The sequence below is a fragment of the Anomaloglossus baeobatrachus genome, chromosome 2 (genome assembly GCF_048569485.1).
Source record: "Anomaloglossus baeobatrachus isolate aAnoBae1 chromosome 2, aAnoBae1.hap1, whole genome shotgun sequence".
Lineage (NCBI taxonomy): Eukaryota > Metazoa > Chordata > Amphibia > Anura > Aromobatidae > Anomaloglossus > Anomaloglossus baeobatrachus.
The window spans coordinates 418409646-418436374 of NC_134354.1; the positions used below are offsets into that span (position 1 = coordinate 418409646).

The 26729-nt window shown below is 45.8% G+C and overlaps 1 protein-coding gene across 2 annotated transcripts in view; it reads left to right on the forward strand.

Annotated features, from left to right (window-relative positions):
* Positions 1-23113, forward strand: part of LCK (LCK proto-oncogene, Src family tyrosine kinase) — a 189473-nt gene extending 166360 nt beyond the window's left edge. For both annotated transcript variants that reach the window (XM_075336154.1, XM_075336153.1), the window contains 2 exons: positions 10912-11043; positions 22204-23113. In XM_075336154.1, coding sequence (XP_075192269.1) covers positions 10912-11043; positions 22204-22406 — 335 coding nt within the window. In that variant the 3' untranslated portion in view covers positions 22407-23113. The remainder of the gene's footprint in view (positions 1-10911; positions 11044-22203) is intronic.
* Positions 23114-26729: the final 3616 nt, after the last annotated feature.

Here is a 26729-nt window from a genome sequence, read left to right on the forward strand (position 1 = left end):
GCACGGCTCACACGCCACGGCTGCTGCCGCCACCACGGACCCCACGGATCCTGCCACCGCGGACGCCACCGCGCCTGCAACCACGGCACCTGCAACCACGGACCCCGCTGCCACTGACCTGCCGCGCCTGCCAGCACAACCTGTGCCTCCTGTGACCCCGCTTCACCACCACTGCTGCCCCCCTCCGGTAAGAGAACACCGGAGTATAAGACGGACCCCATTTTTCTTTTTTTTACCTTTTTTATGTCTAAGTTTGGGGTGCGTCTTATATTCCGGTGCGTCTTATAAAGCGAAAAATACGGTATATATATATATATATATATATATATAATTTTTTTTTTTTTTCATCTTTAGTGGTGTTACTATCATAATCATTTTGAAATGTGCAATTGTATATACTTATTGTCACTACCTGCCTTTGTGTGGTTTTTGTCCTCTCCATTTCCACAATTGTTATGTCCACCTATGGTTTTCATAATGAAAAATAATTCCTTTTAATTTATCTATGTTTTGAGCGCATTTTCTTATATGATTTAGAGCCATAAAACTGTATATATGGATCAATTATCCTTTAAGACGATCTTGTTGAGAGTTTTCACTTTCCACTCAACTGGTTTTTTTAGTAAATATGCATAATAAAATGTATTTAGATGTATCATTGTAGAGGGTGAGGCTGTTTCTTGTAGGATGTATAACTGTCTTTAACAATCACACCAGGGCTGTGGAGTCGGTAAGCCAAACCTGCGACTCAGACTCCTCAATTTCCCTTGCACCGACTCAGACTCCCACATATATTGCTTATATTTAAGTGAAAAATTTATTGTAGTACAATGTGAACATCAGACATTTAATCATTTTCATGATACAATAATCAAGATATTTAGATAGAACATAAATTATATTTACCGGAATACAACTTTAGAACACATAAAACTGTAATATATAACATTTGTGCAGTCTATGAAATTGTTCTAAGAATTAGAATTGCTTCCATCAGATCCTCCTTCATAGATGACCTCAAATGTGACCTAATAATTTTAAGGCTAGAGAGCAACTTCTCTACACTGACTTGGGTTGGAGGCAAAGCCATGACCACATGGGCAACATCTCAACCTCAAGCACAGTCAGTTTTGATGAATGGTTGAATTTTTCTATTTCTTTGAGAGCAAGTGAAAAATTTTGTTGAAATATGGTCAATCTGCTTGCTATAGGAGACGGAGTGAAATCTTTTTCCTTGCGGCAACGCTTTGCCTGCTCCATGCCAGCTCCATGTTATCCAAATACTTGTCAAAGCTAAACTCCTCATCAGATGAGGATGAAGATATGGCAGCAGTAGCACTGTCAGGACCAAAGTCCTCTTGCGCCTGGCAGTCCTGTAGGCTACTCATTATAACTGCTACCTCAGTCAGAGCTTCTTTTCCTTAAGTAAGCTGTTGATCATCAAGCAGTATACAATGACTTGGGTCCACATAAACAGCTGCCAGAATAATTTTATTTTTCAATAGCTCATAGCTGTGTCTCTCTCCGTTTCATTGAAGAAAAAATGCCATCTGCGATTAAACCTCCTCTTTGGGACAGGCAAAATAGCAAGTTCTTCCACTCCCTTATAAAAATGCCAGGAGTTAAATCCTCAGCTTGTAAGTTTTTAGTCACGGTAAATACGTGATTAACCCCTGCACGACCACAGGCAGTAAAGTTACGTCCTATTTTTTACGTGACTTAACCACCAGGGACGTAACTTTACAGCCTAAAATTTATTTGATCGCCGTGGCCATAGCAACGGCTTTCAAATGATGTCCCCTGCTGTTTCTTACATCAAGAGACATTTGCTTGACCCCGGGGGGGGTGGCATCCCTTCGATGATCGTTGTGATTGACTGTTCTAATCTGAACCGCCAACCACATCGATCGCGCTATTTTCAACTAAAACAATGCCTCAATCAGCAGGATCTCACAGGATCGCACTGAGGTGCTGCAGCAGCTGCAACAAATCATAGCAGGAGATCAAACATGGCGCCCCCCAGCCCCTGCAGCACTGATTAGAGCGATCGAGCTATGACTCGCAATCGTTCCAATCAGCGTACAGTTGGGTGGTCTGACCTGGGCCTGACCACCCACCACAGACTTGTGTTAGCCTGGGGAGCCCTCCCCAAGCATGTCTGTGCCGTACACCGGCTGGTACTTGTAGTACCACACCGCCGCTGCTTCCGTCCGCTGCTTTCTGATTGACGCTCCTGCTCCCCCTGAGTATTGCGCACTACCTTGATGCCCTTGTGCACTCCCGTGATGCCCCTGTGCGCTTCCGATGTGCCACCCTGCCCCCCGCCGATGTGACCCCCTGCCTCCTGCTGATGTGTCCCTGTGCCGATCTGCCCACCTCTGCAATCTCTATTCTTTTGCCTCTGCTTCTCCTGTCTCCCCCCTCTCCATGTGCTGTCCCTCTCCGACGTCCCATACCTGCTGTCACCAGGTCGGTCGACATCTTCATTGGTCCGATCACATCTGCCTCCATTCCTGGGTCCTTCCTGGGTCCTCACACATAAGCTGTCCAACCTCCTGCCTGCTGCTCCTGTAATAAACTGTCCATCTTGCTGCCTTCTATTCCTCCTGAAGTTCCTCTGGTCAGTGACCCTCCTGCTAATCCTCTGGGTCCTGTGAGTATAACTTTTTTTTTTCTCCTGTATCCCGTCCATTTTTACACCTCATCCGTCTGTGTGTCCCGCCGAGCGCTGATCAGTAATGCATATAACAGATCTGCATCCGTGCACAATTTTCGAAGGGACTTTTTTTTTGTTTGTCAGTATCTTGCGTAATTTTTTTTTCACCTCATCCGTGTGTGCGTCCTGCAGCGGACGAGCGCTGATCAGTGATGCACATAACAGTGCTGCATCCGTGCTCCATTTTCGGCGTGACTTTTTTTTTCTTCATATCCCCAGTCGTATTTTGCATGTCATCCGTCCGTGCGTCCTGCAGCGGCCGATCAGTGATGCACATCACTGCTCGGCATCTGTGCATTTGAAAAGTCATATGGCGCTCCTTCTCTTTCAAGCCCTGCCACAGTTGAATTCCACCACATATGGGGTATCTGCATACTCAGGAGAAATTGCACAATAAATTTTATGGACCATTTTTTCTGGTCACCCTTGTAAAAAAGAAAAAGCTGCCTGGTTGAAGCAAAAATTTTGTGGTTAAAAAACAAAAAAAAAAAGATTTTTCACAACTCAACGTTATCAACTTCTGTGAAGCCCCCGGGGTTACAAGGGGCTCACCAAACATCTAGATAAATTCCTTGTTGTCTAGTTCCAAAACAGGGCCACTGTGGGGGAGCTCCTCTGTTTAGCCACCAGAGTGGGTCTCCAAATGTGACATGGCGTCCGCTAATGATTACAACCAATTTTGCTGTCTAATGGCGCTCTTTCTCTTCTGAGCCCCGCCATGCGGCCAAACAATTACTTTCCACCACATGAGGTATCAGCATACTCAGGAGAAATTGCACAATACGTTTTATTTTATTTTTATTTTTCTTCCTGATACCCTTGTTAAAAAAAGCTACTTGGTTCAAGTAACAGTTTTGTGGTAAAAAAAAAATACATATTTTCATGGCTCAACATTATCAATTTCTGTGGAGCCCCTGGGGGCTCAAGGGGCTCACCAAACATGTAGATAAATTCCTTGAGGGGTCTAGTTTTCAAACTGGGGTCACTTGTGGGGGAGATTCATGGTTTAGGCACCTCAGGGGGGTCTCCAAATGCAACATGACGTCCGCTAATGATCCCAACCAATTTTACTGCCAAATGGCGTTCCTTACCTTCTGAGCCCCACCATGCGCCCAAACAATTACTTTCCACCACATATGAAGTAACAGCATACTCAGGAGAAATTGCACAATACTTTTTATGATGCATTTTTTTCCTGACACCCTTGTGAAAAAAGTTACCTGGTTCAAGTAACTGTTTTGTAGTAAAAAATAAAAAAAAAATATATATATATATATATATATATATATATATATATATATATATATATATTCACGGCTCAACGTTATCAACCTCTGTGACACCCCCCCCCCACCCCGGGGGTTCAAAAAGCTCACCAAACATCTAGATAAATTGCTTGAGGGGTCTAGTTTCCAAAATAAGGGTCACTTGTGGGGGAGCTCCATTCTTTAGGCACCTCAGGTGTCTCCAAACCCGACATGGCATCCAGCTAATTTTGCATTCAAAAATTCGAATGGCGCTCCTTCCCTTCAGAGCCCTGCCGTGCACCCAAACAATTGATTTTTACCACATATGGGGTATCGTCGTATTCAGGAGAAAATGCACAATAAATTTTATGGTGCATTTTTTTCCTGATACCCTTGTGAAAAAAAGCTAACTCGTTGAAGCAATAGTTTTCTGGTAAAAAAATAAAAATTTAATTTCACGGCTCAACATTATAAACTTCTGTGAAGCCCCAGGGGTTCAAAGTACTTATCAAACATCTAAAAAAAATCTTTGAGGGCTCAAGTTTCCAAAATGGGGTCACTTGTGGGGGAGCTCCCTTGTTTAGGCACCTCAAGGGGTCTTCAAATCCAACATGACGTCCACTAATGACTCCAGCTAATTTTGTGTTCAAAAATTCAATTGGCGCTCCTTCCTTTGCGAGCCCTGCTGATCACCCAAACAATTAATTGATTTTTACCACATATGAGGAATCAGCATACTCAGGAGAAATTGCACAATAAATTGTATGGTACACTTTCTCTTTTCTCCCTTGTGAAAATGTAAAATCTTCTGGCTAAAGTAACATTTTTGTGTAAAAAAAAAAGTAAAATTTTCTTTTTTTTTTTCCTTCCACATTGCTTTGGTTCCTTTGAAGCACCAAAATGGTTAATAAACTTCTTGGATGTGGTTTTGAGCAGTGTGAGGGGTGCAGTTTTTAGAATGGTGTCACCTTTGGCTATTTTCTGTTGCATAGGTTTCTCAAAGTCAATCCAAATGTGATGTGGTCCCTAAAAAAATAAAATGGTTTTGTAAATTTTGTTGGAAAAATGAGAAATTGCTGATGAACTTTGACCCGTTGACCCTTAACTTCATAACGAAAAAAAATTGGCTGGTCTGATGAGCTTTAGTATCTTTTACTGCCAGTGTCTTGGTAACAATTTCTTTGTTGTCACAAACATATCGAACATTGATGGCAAAATAGTTCACTCTGTGACGTGTGCAGGCATCCATTTTAAGAAACATGAAGCGTCTTTTGAGAGTCTTTTTAAGATCTTCCTTTTGTTTAAGGGTTTCTTCAATCACTAATTTTCTAATACTTTCTCTTTCCAGAGAAACACCAAGTTTGCGGGCCCTTTCTCCATTAAGAGCTGTAAAAGCTGGTTGTGCAAATAATGATAATGGTACACCGTCCTTCACAACAAGATGTATGAGCTGTCTTTTAAACATATCTGCCGTTATTATTACAGTAACTTTCTCACTTACAAAATATCTTGTTAATGATATTTGAGATGCTCTTTCCTCCACCTTTGTCTGGCAGGAAGTGCTGGGCACTGGTTTCTTGGTGCTGCTGGTATCTTTCTCAGTTACAGCTTTGAAAACTTCTGGGTGGAAGCGTTGTAAATGTCTTTTTAGATTGGAAGCTCTTGTAGGAGCATATTATCACTGCCTGAGCATGCACTGATTTTGGCATCACAGCATTTGTTTTCATCTGGGTCACTAGTCATACATTGACACACAAAATATTTTTCATCTTGAGCCTCTATGAAATGCTCAAATACAGCTGACTTCATGGGGAGCTTCTTAGACATTTTGTAATCATATAAAGTCACTCTCAAAATAATTTTGTCCTATATAAAAAAAAATGTATATTATAATTCCAGCAAGAACAGGGAACCATGTACAGTGGGGAAAATAAGTATTTGATACACTGACAATTTTGCAAGTTTTCCCAGCTACAAAGAATGCAGAGGTCTGTAATTGTACACTTCACCTGTGAGAGACAGAATCTAAAAAAAAAATCCAGAAAATCACTATATGATTTCAATAATTTGCATTTTATTGTATGAAGAAATACGTATTTGATACAATAGAAAAACAGAACTTAATATTTGGTACAGAAATCTTTGTTTGCAATTACAGAGGTCAGACGTTTCCTGTAGATTCTGTTTCTTCCAGTTGAAGTGTACCTATGATAAAAATTTCAGACCTCTCCATTCTTTGTCGGTGGGAATCGACAGTGTATCAAATACTTTTCTTGGGTACAGCTCACTAAGGCTGTGCGCACTTAGTGTTTTTACCTGCGTTTCCGCGGCGTTTTGAACTGCAGCGTTTTAATGACAAAATGCATGCGTTTTGATTTTCAAGCAAAGTCTATGGGAAATAGGGATTTCTTGTGCACACTATGCTGTTAAAAACGCAGCGTTTTAGTTGCAGAAAATTTGGCAAAAACTCAGCGTTTAAAGAAGCATCATGTCAATTGTATTTGCCATTTTGGCAGCGTTTTGCTAACAATGGAGTCAATGAGAAGTTGCAAAACAATAATAATAATAATCTTTATTTCTATAGCGCCAACATATTCCGCAGCGCTTTACAATTCAGGAGGCTCATATACATATACTGTACATATCATATACATAAACATATACAAACAAGTAACAATTATAGAAGATACAATATTTAAAGGGAAAAATGGCAACCCTGCTCGTGAGAGCTTACAATCTACAATGAGATGGGGGGAGGGGCAAGGTACAAGTGCTTATTTACAATGACAATCCAGCCATCTCATGGGGGATAGATAATGGCTTCCTGGACCAGTTGGCCAGAGCCTTGAGATGCATTTGGGTGCCATGGAGTTTGACGTGGGGTTATGTTCTGAGAAGTTGTAGAGGGATTAGGTGAAATTAGTTTGGCTAGGGAGTGTGATAGGCCTCCCTAAAAGATGCGTTTTTAGGGAGCGTCTGAAGCTGAGTAAGTTGTGATTTGCCCTAATTTCTTGGGGTAGAGCGTTCTAGAGGTTTGGTGCAGCTCGGAAGAAGTCTTGGATTCGGGAGTGGGAGGTTCGAATTAGTGTGGATGTTAGTCGAAAGTCATTTGCAGAGCGTAGAGAACGGGTGGGATGATAGACAGAGAGGAGGGTGGAGATGTAGGGGGGTGCTGCACTGTGGAGAGCTTTGTGGGTGAGAACAAGCAGTTTGAATTGGATCCTGTGATATATGGGCAGCCAGTGCAATGACTGGCACTGAGCAGAGGCATCCGAGTAGCGGTTAGCCAGATAGGTGACCCTGGCTGCTGCATTAAGGATGGACTGTAGAGGGGGGAGTCTAGTTAGGGGGAGACCAATTAATAGAGAGTTACAGTAGTCAAGGCGAGAGTGGATCAGGGCCACGGTGAGGGTTTTTGTCGTTTCCATTGTGAGAAAGGGGCGGATTCTAGAGATGTTCTTGAGGTGCAAGCGGCAGGTGCGGGCAACAGATTGTATGTGGGAGGTGAGGCAAAACGAAATTTACTTCAAAAATCTAGCGTTTAACATGCTTTTTTGATGCAGAAAACATGCTTTTTGGACCAATTAAAGGGAACCTGTCAGCAGAAATTTCGCCCAAAACCTAAAAGATTCCCCCTCTGCAGCTCCTGGGCTGCATTCTAGAAAGGTCCCTGTTATTATTGTGCCCCCTTTCTGACCAAAAAAAAGAGTTTATAAAGAGGTACCTTTTTGGCTTCGGATTCTATAAATGTGACACGGGGGCGGGCAGCCTGATGGCCGTTATTCTTCCCCCTGGTCCTGTATGCCGCCCCCATCGCTGATTTCCATACTTTTGGACGCCGCCCACTGCTCCAGCCATCCCCGCGCATGCCCAGTGCCAGTCTCACGGGACTGAGCACTGTGACTGCTGGTGACGTGTGCGCAGGCAAGTGATTATGGGCGGGACTGTGACTGTTATCAGCAAGTACCCGCCCATAATCTCGTGAGCGCGCAAACCTCTCCAGCGGTCACACTGTGCTCAGTGTAGATGCTAGACTGTATGGGCTGCTTCCAGGGATGACGTCCCTTTGTCACGTGATAGGGGCGTGTTCAAAATACTATCACGTGACAAAGGGATGTCATCCCTGGAAGCAGCCCATACAGTCTAGCATCTACACTGAGCACAGTGTGACCGCTGGAGAGGTTTGCGCGCTCACGAGATTATGGGCGGGTACTTGCTGATAACAGTCACAGTCCCGCCCATAATCACTTGCCTGCGCACACGTCACCAGCAGTCACAGTGCTCAGTCCCGTGAGACTGGCACTGGGCATGCGCGGGGATGGCTGGAGCAGTGGGCGGCGTCCAAAAGTATGGAAATCAGCGATGGGGGCGGCATACAGGACCAGGGGGCAGAATAACGGCCATCAGGCTGCCCGCCCCCGTGTCACATTTATAGAATCCGAAGCCAAAAAGGTACCTCTTTATAAACTCTTTTTTTTGGTCAGAAAGGGGGCACAATAATAACAGGGACCTTTCTAGAATGCAGCCCAGGAGCTGCAGAGGGGGAATCTGTTAGGTTTTAGGGGAAATTTCTGCTGACAGGTTCCCTTTAAATGCATGCGGTTTTGACAAAATATTAATGGCATAAAATGTCCCTTTACACACACACATAGTCCGACAATTAAATGATTTAAAATCAATAAATAAATGTAACTTTATGCATAAATATTAGCACAAAGTTATCATTTGATTAAAATAAGCCATTTTTTGTATGAATTTAATATTGATATTCGTTATCATTTTTTTCTTTTTTGTTAAAGTGTTTGTATGTTTAATCTTTATTTAGAATTGTATTTGTAGTCAAAACACATCTGATTTTAAGCAGTGAAAAAGCATGTAAATCGCAGTAAAAACGCGGCTAACATGTGGTAAAAACGCAAGCGTATTTATAGCGTTTTTGTGGTCAAAACCAAATTTGACAAAAAACATTTCTGCCAGAGGATGCGTTTAGAATTGCAACAATCTCGACGCAAAGTGCGCACATAGCCTAAATGTTTCACATCAGATTGCTTCAGTCTATGAAGAGGGGAGGCGAAGATGCACGCCTACGTGAGTTGCGAACGAGGTCGTTGAAGAAGGTGTCAGACACACCAATGCGTGCCGCCTTGCGGGAGCCCGACGAACAAAAATGAACCAGAACAGTGTGTAACGATTAGCGATTTCACAGCAGGGGCCAGGTCGCTGCTTAGTGTCACACACAGCAAGATCACTGATGAGGTCACTGGTACGTTACAAAACCTGTGACTCAGCAGCGATCTCGCTAGAGATCTCGCTATGTGAGAAGTACCCCTTAGTCCTCATCAATCCTGTTACTGTATTTTCCCTGTATAATGTATGTATATTGTATGTATGTATATTGTATGTACAGTACAGACCAAAAGTTTGGACACACCTTCTCATCTGTAGAACAACTGTTAAGAGGAGAGTTTGTGCAGCAGGCCTTCATTGTAAAATAGCTGCTAGGAAACCACTGCTAAGGACAGGCAACAAGCAGAAGAGACTTGTTTGGGCTAAAGAACACAAGGAATGAACATTAGACTAGTGGAAATCTGTGCTTTGGTCTGATGAGTCCAAATTTAAGATCTTTGGATCCAAACAATGTGTCTTTGTAGAAAAGGTGAATGGATGGACTCTACATGGCTGGTTCCCACCGTGAAGCATGGAGGAGGAGGTGTGATGGTGTGGGGGTGCTTTGCTGGTGACACTGTTGGGGATTTATTCAAAATTGAAGGCATACTGAAGCAGCATGGTTACCACAGCATCTTGCAGTGGCATGCTATTCCATCCGGTTTGCGTTTAGTTGGACCATCATTTATTTTTCAACAGGACAATGACCCCAACACACCTCCAGGCTGTGTAAGGGCTATTTGACTAAGAAGGAGAGTGATGGGGTGCTACGCCAGATGACTTGATTTCCACAGTCACCAGACCTGAACCCAATCGAGATGGTTTGGGGTGAGCTGGACCGCAGAGTGAAGGCAAAAGGGCCAACAAGTGCTAAGCATCTCTGGGAACTCCTTCAAGACTGTTGGAAAACCATTTCCGGTGACTACCTCTTGAAGCTCATCAAGAGAATGCCAAGAGTGTGCAAAGTAGTAATGAAAGCAAAAGGTGGCTACTTTGAAGAAACTAGAGTATAAGACATATTTTCAGTTGTTTCACACTTATTTAAGTATTTCATTCCACATCTTTTAATTCATAGTTTTGATGCCTTCAATGTGAATCTACAATTTTCAGAGCCCTGAAAATAAAGAAAACTCTTTGAATGAGGTGTGTCCAAACTTTTGGTCTGTACTGTATGTATGTATGGATATAGATAAGTGAGGTAATTATTATTATTTAAGACAATCACCACAATTGGATATAAGTGTTTTTTATTTCCAATGGACAATTTTATATGTGCTCAATGGATGGTGGTATAAAGAGCCCCCTTCATATAAGATAGTTGACTGGGTTTAAACACCTTTTATCTGACGTACATGGCTATTTTAAAGGGATTATCAGCGACTAACATATTGATGACCTGTACTTCAATATGAGAATGGTGAACTCTGTAGATTGTTTAGTGGCCATCGATGAGTCCTGCAGTTTATCTCCCATTAACTTGAATGGGAGATAAACTGCAGTATCCAGAAATATCCACTAAACAATGTACAGAAGTGTAGTTGTTTGAAGAACCTACAGTCTCTGTTCTGCCTTGTCCCATTGACATTGATAACTCCTCCTTACTTTCTTGAAACAAAGTTTAAAATATATGCAAAATACCATTAGATCATCAAGAGTCTCTTTCCATTGACTGGTGAGTCAGTAAACTGGATGTGTGATGGCACAAAGTTTTTTTTTCTTTCTTCACAGCACTAGATTATTTTTCTAATCTGTTCCGCAAAAATAATCTTTCCTTAATTGCAGGTGCCAAATTTCCAATAAAATGGACAGCTCCGGAAGCTATAAATTATGGAACGTTTACCATAAAATCAGATGTGTGGTCATTTGGTGTTCTCTTAACTGAAATCATCACTTATGGGCGAATTCCTTACCCAGGTAAATTGACAGATTAAAAGTAAATAAAAAGTGATATTTATATCCTAAGCACTTTCATGAAGTACTAATTGGTGTGGTTCCTACAGACAGGTGGGTGGAGCGGGCTTTCCACAACGTCTATGGACTCAAGGAAGAGAGCTTTTTTTGTATCTCTTTGAACCTCATAGAGGTCTTGGCTGCCAAAAATTATTGATTAGTGGTCATCAGGCCTAGGTTCTCTGATAATTGTCATTATCTATCTATATATATAATTGCCTTATTCTGTCTGTCTGTCTGTCTATCTGTCTGTCTGTCTGTCTGTCATGCTCCAAAATTGTGTCCTTACGGTGACACAAAGCTGATTGGCCGCTGGGCTCGCAATGGCCCCGCCCCCCCACGGATTGGCCGCTCGCCTCGGCTCCTCCCCCCCGCACGGATTGGCCGCTCGCCTCGGGTCCGCCCCCCCCGCACGGATTGGCCTCCACTCACTCTGACTCACACGCACACTCACACTCAGACTCACATGCACACTCACACTCAGACTCACACTCAGACTCACATGCACACTCACAATCAGACTCACACGCACACTCACACTCACACGCACACTCACATGCACACTCACATGCACACTCACACGCACACTCACACAGACTCACACGCACACTCACAGACTCACACGCACACTCAGACTCACACTCACACACACTCAGACTCAGACTCACACTCACACTCAGACTCACACTCAGACTCACACTCAGACTCACACACACTCACACTCACACTCAGACTCACACTCACATGCACACTCACACTCAGACTCACACTCAGACTGACACGCACACTCAGACTCACACTCACACTCAGACTCACACTCAGACTCACACGCACACTCAGACTCACACTCAGACTCACACTCAGACTCACACTCAGACTCACACTCAGACTCACATGCACACTCACACTCACACTCACACGCAGACTCAGACTCAGACTCACACTCAGACTCACACACACTCACACTGACACTCAGACTCACACGCACACTCACTCACACTCACTCACACTCAGACTCAGACTCACACTCAGACTCACACGCAGACTCAGACTCAGACTCAGACTCACACACACTCACACTCACACTCAGACTCACACTCACACTCACATGCACACTCACACTCAGACTCACACTCAGACTCACACTCAGACTCACACGCACACTCACTCACACTCACTCACACTCACACTCAGACTCACACTCAGACTCACACTCACATGCACACTCACACTCAGACTCACACTCACACTCACTCACATGCACACTCACACTCAGACTCACACTCACATGCACACTCACACTCAGACTCACCCTCAGACTCACACTCACATGCACACTCAGACTCACACTCACACTCACATGCACACTCACACTCAGACTCACACTCACATGCACACTCACACTCAGACTCACACTCACATGCACACACACTCAGACTCACACTCACATGCACACTCACACTCAGACTCACACTCACATGCACACTCACACTCAGACTCACACTCAGACTCACACTCACATGCACACTCACACTCAGACTCACACTCACATGCACACTCACACTCAGACTCACACTCACATGCACACTCACACTCAGACTCACACTCACATGCACACTCACACTCAGACTCACACTCACATGCACACTCACACGCACACTCACACAGACTCACACGCACACTCACAGACTCACACGCACACTCAGACTCACACTCACACACACTCAGACTCAGACTCACACTCACACTCACACTCAGACTCACACTCACATGCACACTCACACTCAGACTCACACTCAGACTGACACGCACACTCAGACTCACACTCAGACTCACACTCAGACTCACACGCACACTCAGACTCACACTCAGACTCACACTCAGACTCACACTCAGACTCACACTCAGACTCACATGCACACTCACACTCAGACTCACACGCAGACTCAGACTCAGACTCACACTCAGACTCAGACTCACACACACTCACACTCACACTCAGACTCACACGCACACTCACTCACACTCACTCACACTCACACCCAGACTCAGACTCACACTCAGACTCACACGCAGACTCAGACTCACACTCAGACTCACACACACTCACACTCAGACTCAGACTCACACTCACATGCACACTCACACTCAGACTCACACTCAGACTCACACTCAGACTCACACGCACACTCACTCACACTCACTCAGACTCAGACTCACACTCACATGCACACTCACACTCAGACTCACACGCAGACTCAGACTCACACACACTCACACTCAGACTCACACGCACACTCACTCACACTCACTCACACTCAGACTCAGACTCACACTCAGACTCACACTCACTCACATGCACACTCACACTCAGACTCACACTCACATGCACACTCACACTCAGACTCACCCTCAGACTCACACTCACATGCACACTCAGACTCACACTCACATGCACACTCACACTCAGACTCACACTCACATGCACACTCACACTCAGACTCACACTCACATGCACACTCACACTCAGACTCACACTCACATGCACACTCACACTCAGACTCACACTCACATGCACACTCACACTCAGACTCACACTCACATGCACACTCACACTCAGACTCACCCTCAGACTCACACTCACATGCACACTCAGACTCACACTCACATGCACACTCACACTCACATGCACACTCACACTCACACTCACACTCACATGCACACTCACACTCAGACTCACACTCACATGCACACTCACACTCAGACTCACACTCACACTCACATGCACACTCACACTCAGACTCACACTCACATGCACACTCACACTCAGACTCACACTCACATGCACACTCACACTCAGACTCACACTCACATGCACACTCACACTCAGACTCACACTCACATGCACACTCACACTCAGACTCACACTCAGATTCACACTCACATGCACACTCACACTCAGACTCACACTCACATGCACACTCACACTCAGACTCACACTCACATGCACACTCACACTCAGACTCACACTCACATGCACACTCACACTCAGACTCACACTCACATGCACACTCACACTCAGACTCACACTCACATGCACACTCACACTCAGACTCACACTCAGACTCACACTCACATGCACACTCACACTCAGACTCACACTCACATGCACACTCACACTCAGACTCACACTCAGACTCACACTCACACTCAGACTCACACTCAGACTCACACTCACACGCACACTCACACTCAGACTCACACTCACATGCACACTCACACTCAGACTCACACTCACATGCACACTCACACTCAGACTCACACTCACATGCACACTCACACTCAGACTCACACTCACATGCACACTCACACTCAGACTCACCCTCAGACTCACACTCACATGCACACTCAGACTCACACTCACATGCACACTCACACTCACATGCACACTCACACTCAGACTCACACTCACATGCACACTCACACTCACACTCAGACTCACACTCACATGCACACTCACACTCAGACTCACACTCACATGCATACTCACACTCAGACTCAGACTCACACTCACATGCACACTCACACTCAGACTCACACTCACATGCACACTCACACTCAGACTCACACTCACATGCACACTCACACTCAGACTCACACTCAGATGCACACTCACACTCAGACTCACACTCACATGCACACTCACACTCAGACTCACACTCACATGCACACTCACACTCAGACTCACACTCACATGCACACTCACACTCAGACTCACACTCACATGCACACTCACACTCAGACTCACACTCAGACTCACACTCACATGCACACTCACACTCAGACTCACACTCACATGCACACTCACACTCAGACTCACACTCACATGCACACTCACACTCAGACTCACACTCAGACTCACACTCACATGCACACTCACACTCAGACTCACACTCACATGCACACTCACACTCAGACTCACACTCACATGCACACTCACACTCAGACTCACACTCACATGCACACTCACACTCAGACTCACCCTCAGACTCACACTCACATGCACACTCAGACTCACACTCACATGCACACTCACACTCACATGCACACTCACACTCAGACTCACATGCACACTCACACTCACACTCAGACTCACACTCACATGCACACTCACACTCAGACTCACACTCACATGCACACTCACACTCAGACTCACCCTCAGACTCACACTCACATGCACACTCAGACTCACACTCACATGCACACTCACACTCACATGCACACTCACACTCAGACTCACACTCACATGCACACTCACACTCACACTCACATGCACACTCACACTCAGACTCACACTCACATGCACACTCACACTCAGACTCACACTCACACTCACATGCACACTCACACTCAGACTCACACTCACATGCACACTCACACTCAGACTCACACTCACATGCACACTCACACTCAGACTCACACTCACATGCACACTCAGACTCACACTCACATGCACACTCACACTCAGACTCACACTCACATGCACACTCACACTCAGACTCACACTCACATGCACACTCACACTCAGACTCACACTCACATGCACACTCACACTCACATGCACACTCACACTCACATGCACACTCACACGCACACTCACACTCAGACTCACACTCACACTCACACTCACACTCAGACTCACACTCACATGCACACTCACACTCAGACTCACACTCACATGCACACTCACACTCAGACTCACACTCACATGCACACTCACACTCAGACTCACACTCACATGCACACTCACATGCACACTCACACTCACATGCACACTCACACTCAGACTCACACTCACATGCACACTCACACTCACATGCACACTCACACTCACACTCACATGCACACTCACACTCACATGCACACTCACACTCACATGCACACTCAGACTCACACTCAGACTCACACTCACATGCACACTCACACTCACATGCACACTCACACTCACATGCACACTCGCACTCACACTCAGACTCACACTCAGACTCACACTCAGACTCACACTCAGACTCACACTCAGACTCACACTCACACTCACATCAGATCGCATCCACGTCCTGCAGCGGCAGAACACACACACCTCACACACACATCAGATCGCATCCACGTCCTGCAGCGGCGGAACACACACACCTCACACACACATAAGAACAGACACACACACACACACATCAGATCACACTCACTCTCACACACACCTCACATCGCATCCACACACTCACAACATCCCGTGATATCGCTTGCTTCTCGGCGGCGATACTGTGCTGTGAGCTTCCAGGACCTGCTGGAGGATCACATGGCCGGAAGCATGTGGTATCTCCGGATGTTGTGAGTGTGTCAGCGCGTATGTGCGATATCGTCAGTGTGTGTGTGTATGCGATCGGATGTGTGTGAGTGTGTGTGAGTGTATGTGATCGGATGTGTGTGAGTGTATGCGATCGGATGTGTGTGAGTGTGTGTGTGTGTGTGTGTGAGTGTATGCGATCGGATCTGTGAGTGTCGGCAGAGGAGCACGGCGTGCAGCACAGCTGCTGGGACCGCCCACCGGTGGGCACAGGGAGAAGTGGGGTGTGTGTGTGAGTGTATGCGATCATATGTGTGCGTGTTTACTGTCTGATGTGTGACTGTGGAGCACGATGGGGGGTGCACAGCATGGGGGATGTAGCACGATGGGGAGTGCGCAGCATGGGGGATGGAGCACGATGGGGAGTGTGCAGCATGGGGGATGGAGCACGATGGGGAGTGCGCAGCATGGGGGATGGAGCACGATGGGGGGTGCGCAGCATGGGGGATGGAGCACGATGGGGGTGCGCAGCATGGGGGATGGAGCACGATGGGGAGTGCGCAGCATGGGGGATGGAGCACGATGGGGTGTGCGCAGCATGGGGGATGGAGCACGATGGGGGGTGCGCAGCATGGGGGATGGAGCACGATGGGGAGTGTGCAGCATGGGGGATGGAGCACGATGGGGAGTGTGCAGCATGGGGGATGGAGCACGATGGGGAGTGCGCAGCATGGGGGATGGAGCACGATGGGGAGTGCGCAGCATGGGGGATGGAGCATGATGGAGAATGCGTAGCATGGGGGATGGAGTACGATGGGGAGTGCGCAGCATGGAGGATGGAGCACGTTTGGGAGTGCGCAGCATGGGGGATGGAGCATGATGGGGAATGCGTAGCATGGGGGATGGAGCACGATGGGGAGTGCGCAGCATGGGAGATGGAGCATGATGGGGGGTGCGCAGCATGGGGGATGGAGCACGATGGGGAGTGTGCAGCATGGGGGATGGAGCACGATGGGGAGTGCGCAGCATGGGGGATGGAGCACGATGGGGAGTGCGCAGCATGGGGGATGGAGCACATTTGGGAGTGCGCAGCATGGGGGATGGAGCACGATGAGGAATGCGCAGCATGGGGGATGGAGCACGATTGGGAATGCGCAGCATGGGGGATGGAGCACGATGGGGAATGCGCAGCATGGAGGATGGAGCACAATGGGGAGTGGGGATGGAGCACGATGGGGGGTGCGCAGCATGGGGGATGGAGCATGATGGGGGGTGCACAGCATGGGAGATGGAGCACGATGGGGGGTGGACCACGATGGGGGGTGCACACCTCCCCCCAAAACACACACACACACTGCCACACACGCACTGCACAACACACCACACACACACTGGGAACCACAAACACCACCCTACACAGACACCCACACACACAGACAACGCCGCAGACACACAACACTCAACACACAAACACCGCGGCACACACAAATATACGCACATACCGCACAACACACACATTGCACAAAACATACCTCCCCCCAAAACACACACACACATACACAACGATACAGACACACAGCGCTCCACAAATAACGACACACAACGCAAGACACAAACAACACCGCTCTCACCCCTCGCTACACCCAGACAACACCCAGAACATGTACAGCCCCTACACAAACACTTGGTAACTACACACAACAACATCTATATATATATATATAACAAAAATCATACATTAACTACACAATACGTAAATTCTAGAATACCCGATGCGTAGAATCGGGCCACCTTCTAGTATATATATAATTGCCTTATTCTGTCTGTCTGTCTTGCTCCAAAATGACGTCATTACAGTGACAACCGTCGCATTGGCCGCTCGGCCTCGCCTCGCCCCCCTCACGCATTGGACGCTTGGCCTGGCCCTGCCCCCTGCACGCAATTTCCGAACCCACACGGAGCCCCGACTCCCAGGTGACTGCTGCACACCCGGGAGCGCACACCGGCAACCCAGCTGAGACATACCCTTGCGTTGCTGGGATCGTGCCGGAGCCGGCATACGCTGGTAACCATGGTACACATCGGGTAACCATGGAAACCACTTTGCTTAATTACCCGATTGTGTACCATAGTTACCAGCGTATGCCGGCTCCCTGCCCATTCAGATCGTTGGTCTCCCGCTGTCAAACATGCCAATGCGTGCTGCACAGCAGGAGACCAACAAACAAAAAATTAACCAGCACTGTCGCTTTGAATAGTTACCTGATGTGTACCATGGTTACTAGCTTACTCCGCCTCCCGGCACACGTGTGCCGGAGCACGCTGGTAACCATAGTACACATCGGGTAACTATGGAAACATGGTTACTAGCTTACCCTGACTCCCGGCACACGTGTGCCGGAGCCTGCGTACGCTGGTAACCATGGTACAGATCTGGTAAGTATGGAAACCGCTTTGCATAGTTTCCCGGGCTCCGACCCCGCACACTGTGCCCGCTCGCCCCCCGCACACTGTGCCCGCTCGGCCACGCCCCCCGCACACTATGCCCGCTTGGCCATGCCCCCCGCACACTATGCCCGCTTGGCCACGCCCCCCGCACACTATGCCTGCTTGGCCACGCCCCCCGCACACTATGCCTGCTTGGCCACGCCCCCCGCACACTATGCCCACTTGGCCACACCCCCCGCACACTATGCCCGCTTGGCCACGTCCCCCGCACACTATGCCCGCTTGGCCACGTCCCCCGCACACTATGCCCGCTTGGCCTTGCCACCCGCACACTTTGCCCGCTCAGCCACGCCCCCCGCACACATTAGGCACCTATACACCTCCCCCCAGGACTACTCCACGTATTAGACTCCTCCCCCAGGACTACTCCTCCTATTAGACTCCTCCCCCTCCAGGACTACTCCTATTAGACTCCTCCCCTCTGGCGACTACTCCTATTATTAGACTCCTCCCCCCAGGACTACTCCTACTATTAGACTCCTCACCCCATGACTACTCCTACTATTATCCTCCTCTCCCCCCAGCACTGCACCTCCTATTATCCTCCTCTCTCCCAAGGACTACTCCTCCTATTATCCTCCTTTCCCCCCAGGACTACTCCTCCTATTATCCTCCTCTCCCCCCAGGACTACTCCTCCTATTATCCTCCTCTCCCCCAGGACTACTCCTCCTATTATCCTCCTCTCTCCCTAGGACTACTCCTCCTATTATCCTCCTCTCCCCCCAGGACTACTCCTCCTATTATCCTCCTCTCCCCCCAGGACTACTCCTCCTATTATCCTCCTCTTTCCCCAGGACTACTCCTCCTATTATCCTCCTCTCTCCCCAGGACTACTCCTCCAACACACACTGCACAAAAACATACCTCCCCCAAAACACACACACCCACACAAACCGCGCAACACACACACAGTACCGCACACGCACAACTCTGTAGACACACAGTGCTCCACAAACAACGCAACACACAATGCAACACACAAACAACACCGCTCTCACACACAACCGCACCCAGACAACACCCAGAACATTTACAGTGCCCTACACAAACACCTGGCAACTACACACAACAATCTCTCTCTATCTATATCTATATATCTATATCTATAGAATCAAAAATCATACATTAACTACACAATTGCATAAGGTCCATTCATTTGTGACCACCATCAGCAATCATTTTAAGACAGTGATAGCTTATAAACATGCTGATTTTGAGAAGAGGACTTTTCATGGAGAACTAGCAACTCTTAAGGGCTTCCATAAACAATTGTTTAAAGGTATAGCACTCTGTGTATGTAGTCTTTTGACTTTGCAGAAAGTAATAAAAATGCCCTAAAACATTCTCTCGCTCTCATTTTTCTGGCATTTAGCAAATATACATCAGTTTGGTAATCGTAATTGACCTTAAAACATGAAGGTTTTTATTCTGATTTCATGTCAGATAGTGAGAAAAACATGTATACAGTGCCTTGGGAAAGTATTCGGCCCCTTTGAATTTTTCAACCTTTTCCCACATTTCAGGCTTCAAACATAAAGATAAAAATGTTAATGTTATGGTGAAGAATCAACAACAAGTGGGACACAATTGTGAAGTTGAATGAAATTTATTGCTTATTTTAAACTTTTATAAAAAAAATAAACTGAAAATTGGGGCATGCAATATTATTCGACCCCTTTAAGTTAATACTTTTGTAGTGCCACCTTTTGCTGCGATTACAGCTGTAACTCGCTTGGGGTATGTCTCTATCAGTTTTGCACATCAAGAGACTGAAATTCTTGCCCATTCGTCCTTTGCAAACAGCTAGAGCTCAGTGAGGTTGGATGAAGAGTTTTTGTGAACAGCAGTTTTCAGCTCTTTCCACAGTTTCTCGATTGGATTCAGGTCTGGACTTTGACTTGGCCATTCTAACCCCTGGATATGTTTATTTGTGAACCATTCCATTGTAGATTTTGCTTTATGTCTGGGATCATTGTCTTGTTGAAAGACAAATCTCTGTCCCAGTCTCAGGTCGTTTGCAGACTCCAACAGGTTTTCTTCAAGAATGGTCCTCTATTTGGCTTCATCCATCTTCCCATCAATTTTAACCATCTTCCCTGTCCCTGCTGAAGAAAAGCAGGCCCAAACCATGATGCTGCCACCACCATGTTTTACAGTGGGGATGGTGTGTTCAGGGCGATGAGCTGTGTTACTTTTATGATAAACATATCGTTTGGCATTGTGCCCAAAAAGTTTGATTTTCGTTTCATCTGACCAGAGCACCTTCTTCCAAATGTTTGGTGTGTCTCCCAGGTGGCTTGTGGCAAAATTTAAACGACACTTTTTATGGATATCTTTGAGAAATGGCTTTCTTCTTGCCACTCTTCCATAAAGGCCAGATTTGTGCAGTATACGACTGATTGTTGTCCTATGAACAGACTTCCCCACCTCAGCTGTAGATCTCTGCAGTTCATCCAGAGTGATCACATGGGCCTCTTAGCTGCATCTCTGATCAGTCTTCTCCTTGTTTGAGATGACAGTTTGGACGGGCGGGTCTTGGTCAATTTGCAGTGGTATGATATTCCTTCCATTTCAATATGATCACTTGCACAGTGCTTCTTGGGATGTTTAAAGTTGTGGAAATCTTTTTATAACCAAATACAGCTTTACACTTCTCCACAACAGTATCACGGACCTGCCTGTTGTGTTCCTTGGTCTTCATGATGCTATCTGCGCTTTAAACCGTACATTGAGACTATCACAGAGCAGGTGCATTTATGTGGAGACTTGATTACACACAGGTGGCTTATATTTATCATCAGCAGTCATTTAGGACAACATTGGATCATTAATGAACTTTTGGAGTGAGTTTGCTGCACTGAAAGTAAGGGGCCGAATAATATTGCACGACCCAATTTTCAGTTTATTCTTTCTTACAAAAGTTTAAAATGAGCAATACATTTCGTTCCATATCACAATTGTGTCCCACTTGTTGCTGATTCTTCACCATAACATTAACATTTTTTTCTTTATATTTGAAGCCTGAAATGTGGGAAAAGGTTGAAAAATTCAAAGGGGCCGAATACTTTTGCAAGGCACTGTATGTGTCTTTTTAAATAGTGTATGTAATCTTCTGGTTTCAACTGTATGTGGTCACTTCTGTAGACACAGCCTCCCTAGCTACAGCTCTCCAACTATTAAGGGGTGCCTCACTGCTGAGAGCCAACTGACAGTTCGAGAAGTACTGGTGAACACAAAGTAAATGTTCACAAATGCGTTCTACATCCTACAGGCATGACTAATCCCGAAGTAATAGATCATCTTGAGCGTGGGTACCGAATGCCAAAATCAGAAGATTGCCCTAAGGAACTTTATGAGTTGATGCTTCGATGTTGGAACGAATGTCCTGAAGAAAGGCCCACATTTGAATTTCTTCGCTCCTATTTGGAAGATTTTTTCACAGCTACAGAGGGCCAGTACCAGACTCAGCCTTAAACTGTGCAGAGACAATAGATTTAAGTTGAAGAATAACAACTGTCTTGACATCCCCAATGAAAGATTTGGGACTAGCCACATTTTGTTTATGATGTGCTTTATTTTAGCAATTTTATATAGGAACAAACATTGTTGTAAAGAACTGATCACCACTGAAGAAATGCTAAGCATATATTGAGGGTGTTGCCATCAATAAATTGTTAATCCAGAATTTAATGAGTTCATAATTGCAAATTGACAAAGCCTACATTATACTTATCTATCAATTACATGCTGGTTCAGCTCCACCCATGTTGTCTTTTTGGACTTATGACAGGAGCAACAGAACATACACAATTCCAGTGATTGGGAAAGAGTGGGATGAGCAAATCAAGAAAATTGCAGCTTACTATTTCATAAATTTTGCTTTTAAATTCATAGAGTTGTAACAAATAAGTACATTTTTAAATCCATTTTATTTCAATCTTTTAGGCAGAAGTTGTCAATGAACAGGAAATACCTCATTATGTGAGACTGTAACACCTGCCCTATCTTAATTTCCATAATTATATGAAAACAGATTTATAACAAATGATATATATATATATTTTTTTTTCTTCACCTAACTTTGCATGTAAAAACCGTAATGTTTAGCGGTCGTTTTACTAAACCCTGTGTAAAATATACGTGTGCATTTTAAAGATAAAATAAAGACACCTATAAGGTCACACTCCTTTGTCTTTGAGGACCTTAATAAGAGGTGACTGTTTGGGACTATTGAATATTTACCAACTGGTGTAATTTTATTAGTTTTCAACTTCCTTTTGAGCCATTGTCTGAAATAGATGTACAAAAAGAAAAGAATGTCCTCAATAAACATGCTAAATTTCCATTCAGTGTTAAGAAAACAGTTCCCCAAAGGAACATATATAGTAAAGCAAGTTTTGTGCATTCTAAGCTCCCTTATGGTTATGTCCACAATCTGTGTTCTTGATTTGACAAAAAAAAAAAAATGCAGCCTCTGGCAGACTTCACAACTGTAAACACTGCGTTGATAAAAACGCATGCATTTTCAATGTGTTTTTGTCTGTGCGTTTTTTAAAGGAGAAATAATATATGAAAGGATAGGATAATTGATAGATAGCTAAAATAGATGGAAAAAATAGAAAGAATAGATAGAAAGAACATATAGAATAAATAGAAAGAACATATAGAATAGATAATAAGAGAACATATAAAATAGATAGAAAGAAATAACAGAATAGATTGATAGAAGGATAGCTAGTTTGGACAGCTTTTTTTTTTTGGTAAAAAAAATAACTGACGTGGGCTCCCCCCCCATTTTTCATATTCAGCACAGGAACACCAGCAGCTGCAGGCTGCAACCCTCAGCTCTATACTGTACCTTGGCTGGTTATGAAAAATGGAGGGGTCTCCACGCTCTTTTTTTTTTTTTTTTTTTTTATTTGATTCATTTAAAAAAAAGAAAATGACTTGGGGTCCCCCCATTTTCCTAATACCAGCCAAGGTGCAGCAGACAACTGGGGGCTAATATTTTTAGGGTAGGAAGGCGCATCATTATTTAGCACTTTCCAGCCTAACAATAGCAACCCACAGCCGCCCCAGAAGTGGCGCATCAATAAGAGGCGCCAATTCTGGCACTGGTACGGCTCTTCCCATTGCCCTGTTGTGGTGGCTATCAGGTAATAAGGAGTTAGTGGCTGCTGTGGGCTGCCATTAAGTCCTAGATTAGTGATGGCAGTCGTCTATGAGACCCCGCCCCCATCAGTAATCTGTAAGGGAAAGTAAATAAACACATACACCCCCAAAATCCTTTATTTGGAATAAAATACAAAAAACACCCTCTTTCACCACTTTATTAACCCCTAAACACCCCTGAAGGTATGAAGTATTCCACAAGAGATACCACGGTGATTCAGCTCTGCTACATCCCTGTCCTGTCACAGCAAGCACCATAGAGCATGACTGCCCACTGAAAGCAGACAGAGCCGCATGGTGAGAATGAACTCGGGTGAACCTCTAATGTCAGTGCCGCGACACAGGCAGTAGTGCGGGGCTTGCCGCTGTGACGTCAGAGGTTCACCCGAGTTCATTCTCATCGCGCGGCTCTGTCTCTGTGTCACGGCCTGATTTGCAGGCACAGGTGAAGGACTCTAGCTGTAACCGGAAATCACCTGAGTGACAGCACCGCAGATCACGCAGCTCACTTTTGTCACTCGGGTGATTTGCTGTCACAGGTGGAGGACTCCAGCTGTGGCAGTGGATAACCTAAGTGACGTCACCGCTGATAGTGCGACTCACTTCAGTTGCTGCGTTGAGTTCACAGCGAGCAGTCATGCTCTATGTCTGCTCACTGTCAGTGTCAAATGTAGGTGCTGGAAGCGTTGTGGGACCTCATGTGAATTACGTCTGACCTATAGGGGTGTTTGGAAGGTGAATAAAGTGGTGAAAGATGGTGTTTTTTGTCTTTTATTTCAAATAATGGATTTTTGGGTGTTTGTGTTTATGTACTTTCACTTACAGATTAGTGATGGAGGGTGTCCCATAGATGCCTGCAATTACTAATCTAGGACTTAGTGGCTGCTATGGGCTGCCATTAACTCCTTCATACCCCGATTGCCACCGCACCAGTGCATTCGGGATGAGTTGGGTTAAGTCCCGGAACAGTCGCATCTAATGAATGCAGCAATTCCGGGCGGCTGCTGGTTGATATTTTTAGGCTGAGAGGGCTCCCCATAACGTGGGTCTCCCAAACCTGAGAATACCAGCCCCCAGCTGTGAGGCTTTATCTTGGCTGGGTATCAAAATATAGGGGGACCGCATTCCGTATTTATTTATTTATTGTACTTTACGATATAGACCTGCCCACCGGCGGCTGTGATTGGTTGGAGTCAGACAGCTGTCACTCAGCATGGGGGCGCATCTGACTGCAACCAATCATAGGCGCTGGTGGGCGGGGGAAGCAGTGAATATGTGATGAGCCTAATGAGTGGCCGGCACTTTCAGATTCATAAGGGGGCGCGAGAGCAGTGTGACAGCTGCGCCACGCCGATGTTCGGTGATCGGTGAGTATGAAGTGGAGAGAGACAGAGAGTGAGAGAGTGCAAGAGATAAAATGGAGAAAAGTTGGTGACCTGCGTTTTTATTGACAAGAACGGACCCAAAATGCAACCAAAACGCAGTTCAAACACACAGCTAACCATTTTTGTTGCGTTTTGACACACTTCATTCATTTCAATGGGTGGAAAATGTTCACAAAACGCAATGAAGAGGTGACATGCTGCTTTTTTTTTAGGCAACGATTTTGACAAATATTTGTCAAACAAAATGCTGCCAAAAAAAAGCAACGTGTGCAAGGAATTTCTGATTTATCATAGACTTGGTGGGGGAAGCAAAACTCATGCATTTTGTCAATGACACAGGGCAGTTTAAAACGCAACCAAAACGCAAGAAAAAAATGCAACATGCGCACATGGCCTAACACATTTTGTATCACTAATAAGACATTTGGGCAGTTTAATATTGAAAAAAGTATGTGACAGGTTCCCTTTAGCATACTGCTGAGCTTATTGTGCTAATGTATGACATGTGTTTGTTCTGAAGACTACACAGTTATCACTAGATTTGGACTGAGCAGTTAGGCCTAAGCCACATGGCATGAAAATCGGTGCGAGTGGAGTGCGATAAAAAAATCGCATTCCACTAGGACCAATATTAGCCTGTGGGTAAGCACACATGAGTGATTATTTTCTCAGCCCTAATCGGACCGAGAAAACAATCGCAGCATGCTGCGATTGTAATGCGAGACTCTCTTGCACCCATTCAAGTGTATGGGGCAAGAGAAAAATCGCACTGCACTCGCGGTACACCGGTGTACCACGAGTGCAGTGCGAGAATGGCAATAGCCGGCTACAGAGGAGAGAGGGAGATAAATCAATCCCTCCACTCCGCAGCGCCGGCCCGCCCCCCGCAGCTGAGGTCCGCTCGCACGGTCGGACCTCAGTCGCAGGGACACTTGGCTCTGCTGTACTGCCAGCGTGAGCCGAGTGTCATCTGAGAGGATCGTAGTAATCCCATGTGGCCCCAGCCTTAGTCGGAGAACTGCTGTAGAAATAAAATTGATGTGGGATTATGATTTAGCAGGACAGATGGGTCAGAAGCTAAATGGGAGATGAGCAGCTAACTACTCTAAAAAAAATCAGTGAGCTGGTGAGAAATGGCTAATATCTCAGGAGTCAATGTCTTAGCCTGGAATGTAACTACAGATACAATCATTTCTGCAAACTCCTGTGGGTGCTAGCACTTGCATCTATGCTTCTCATA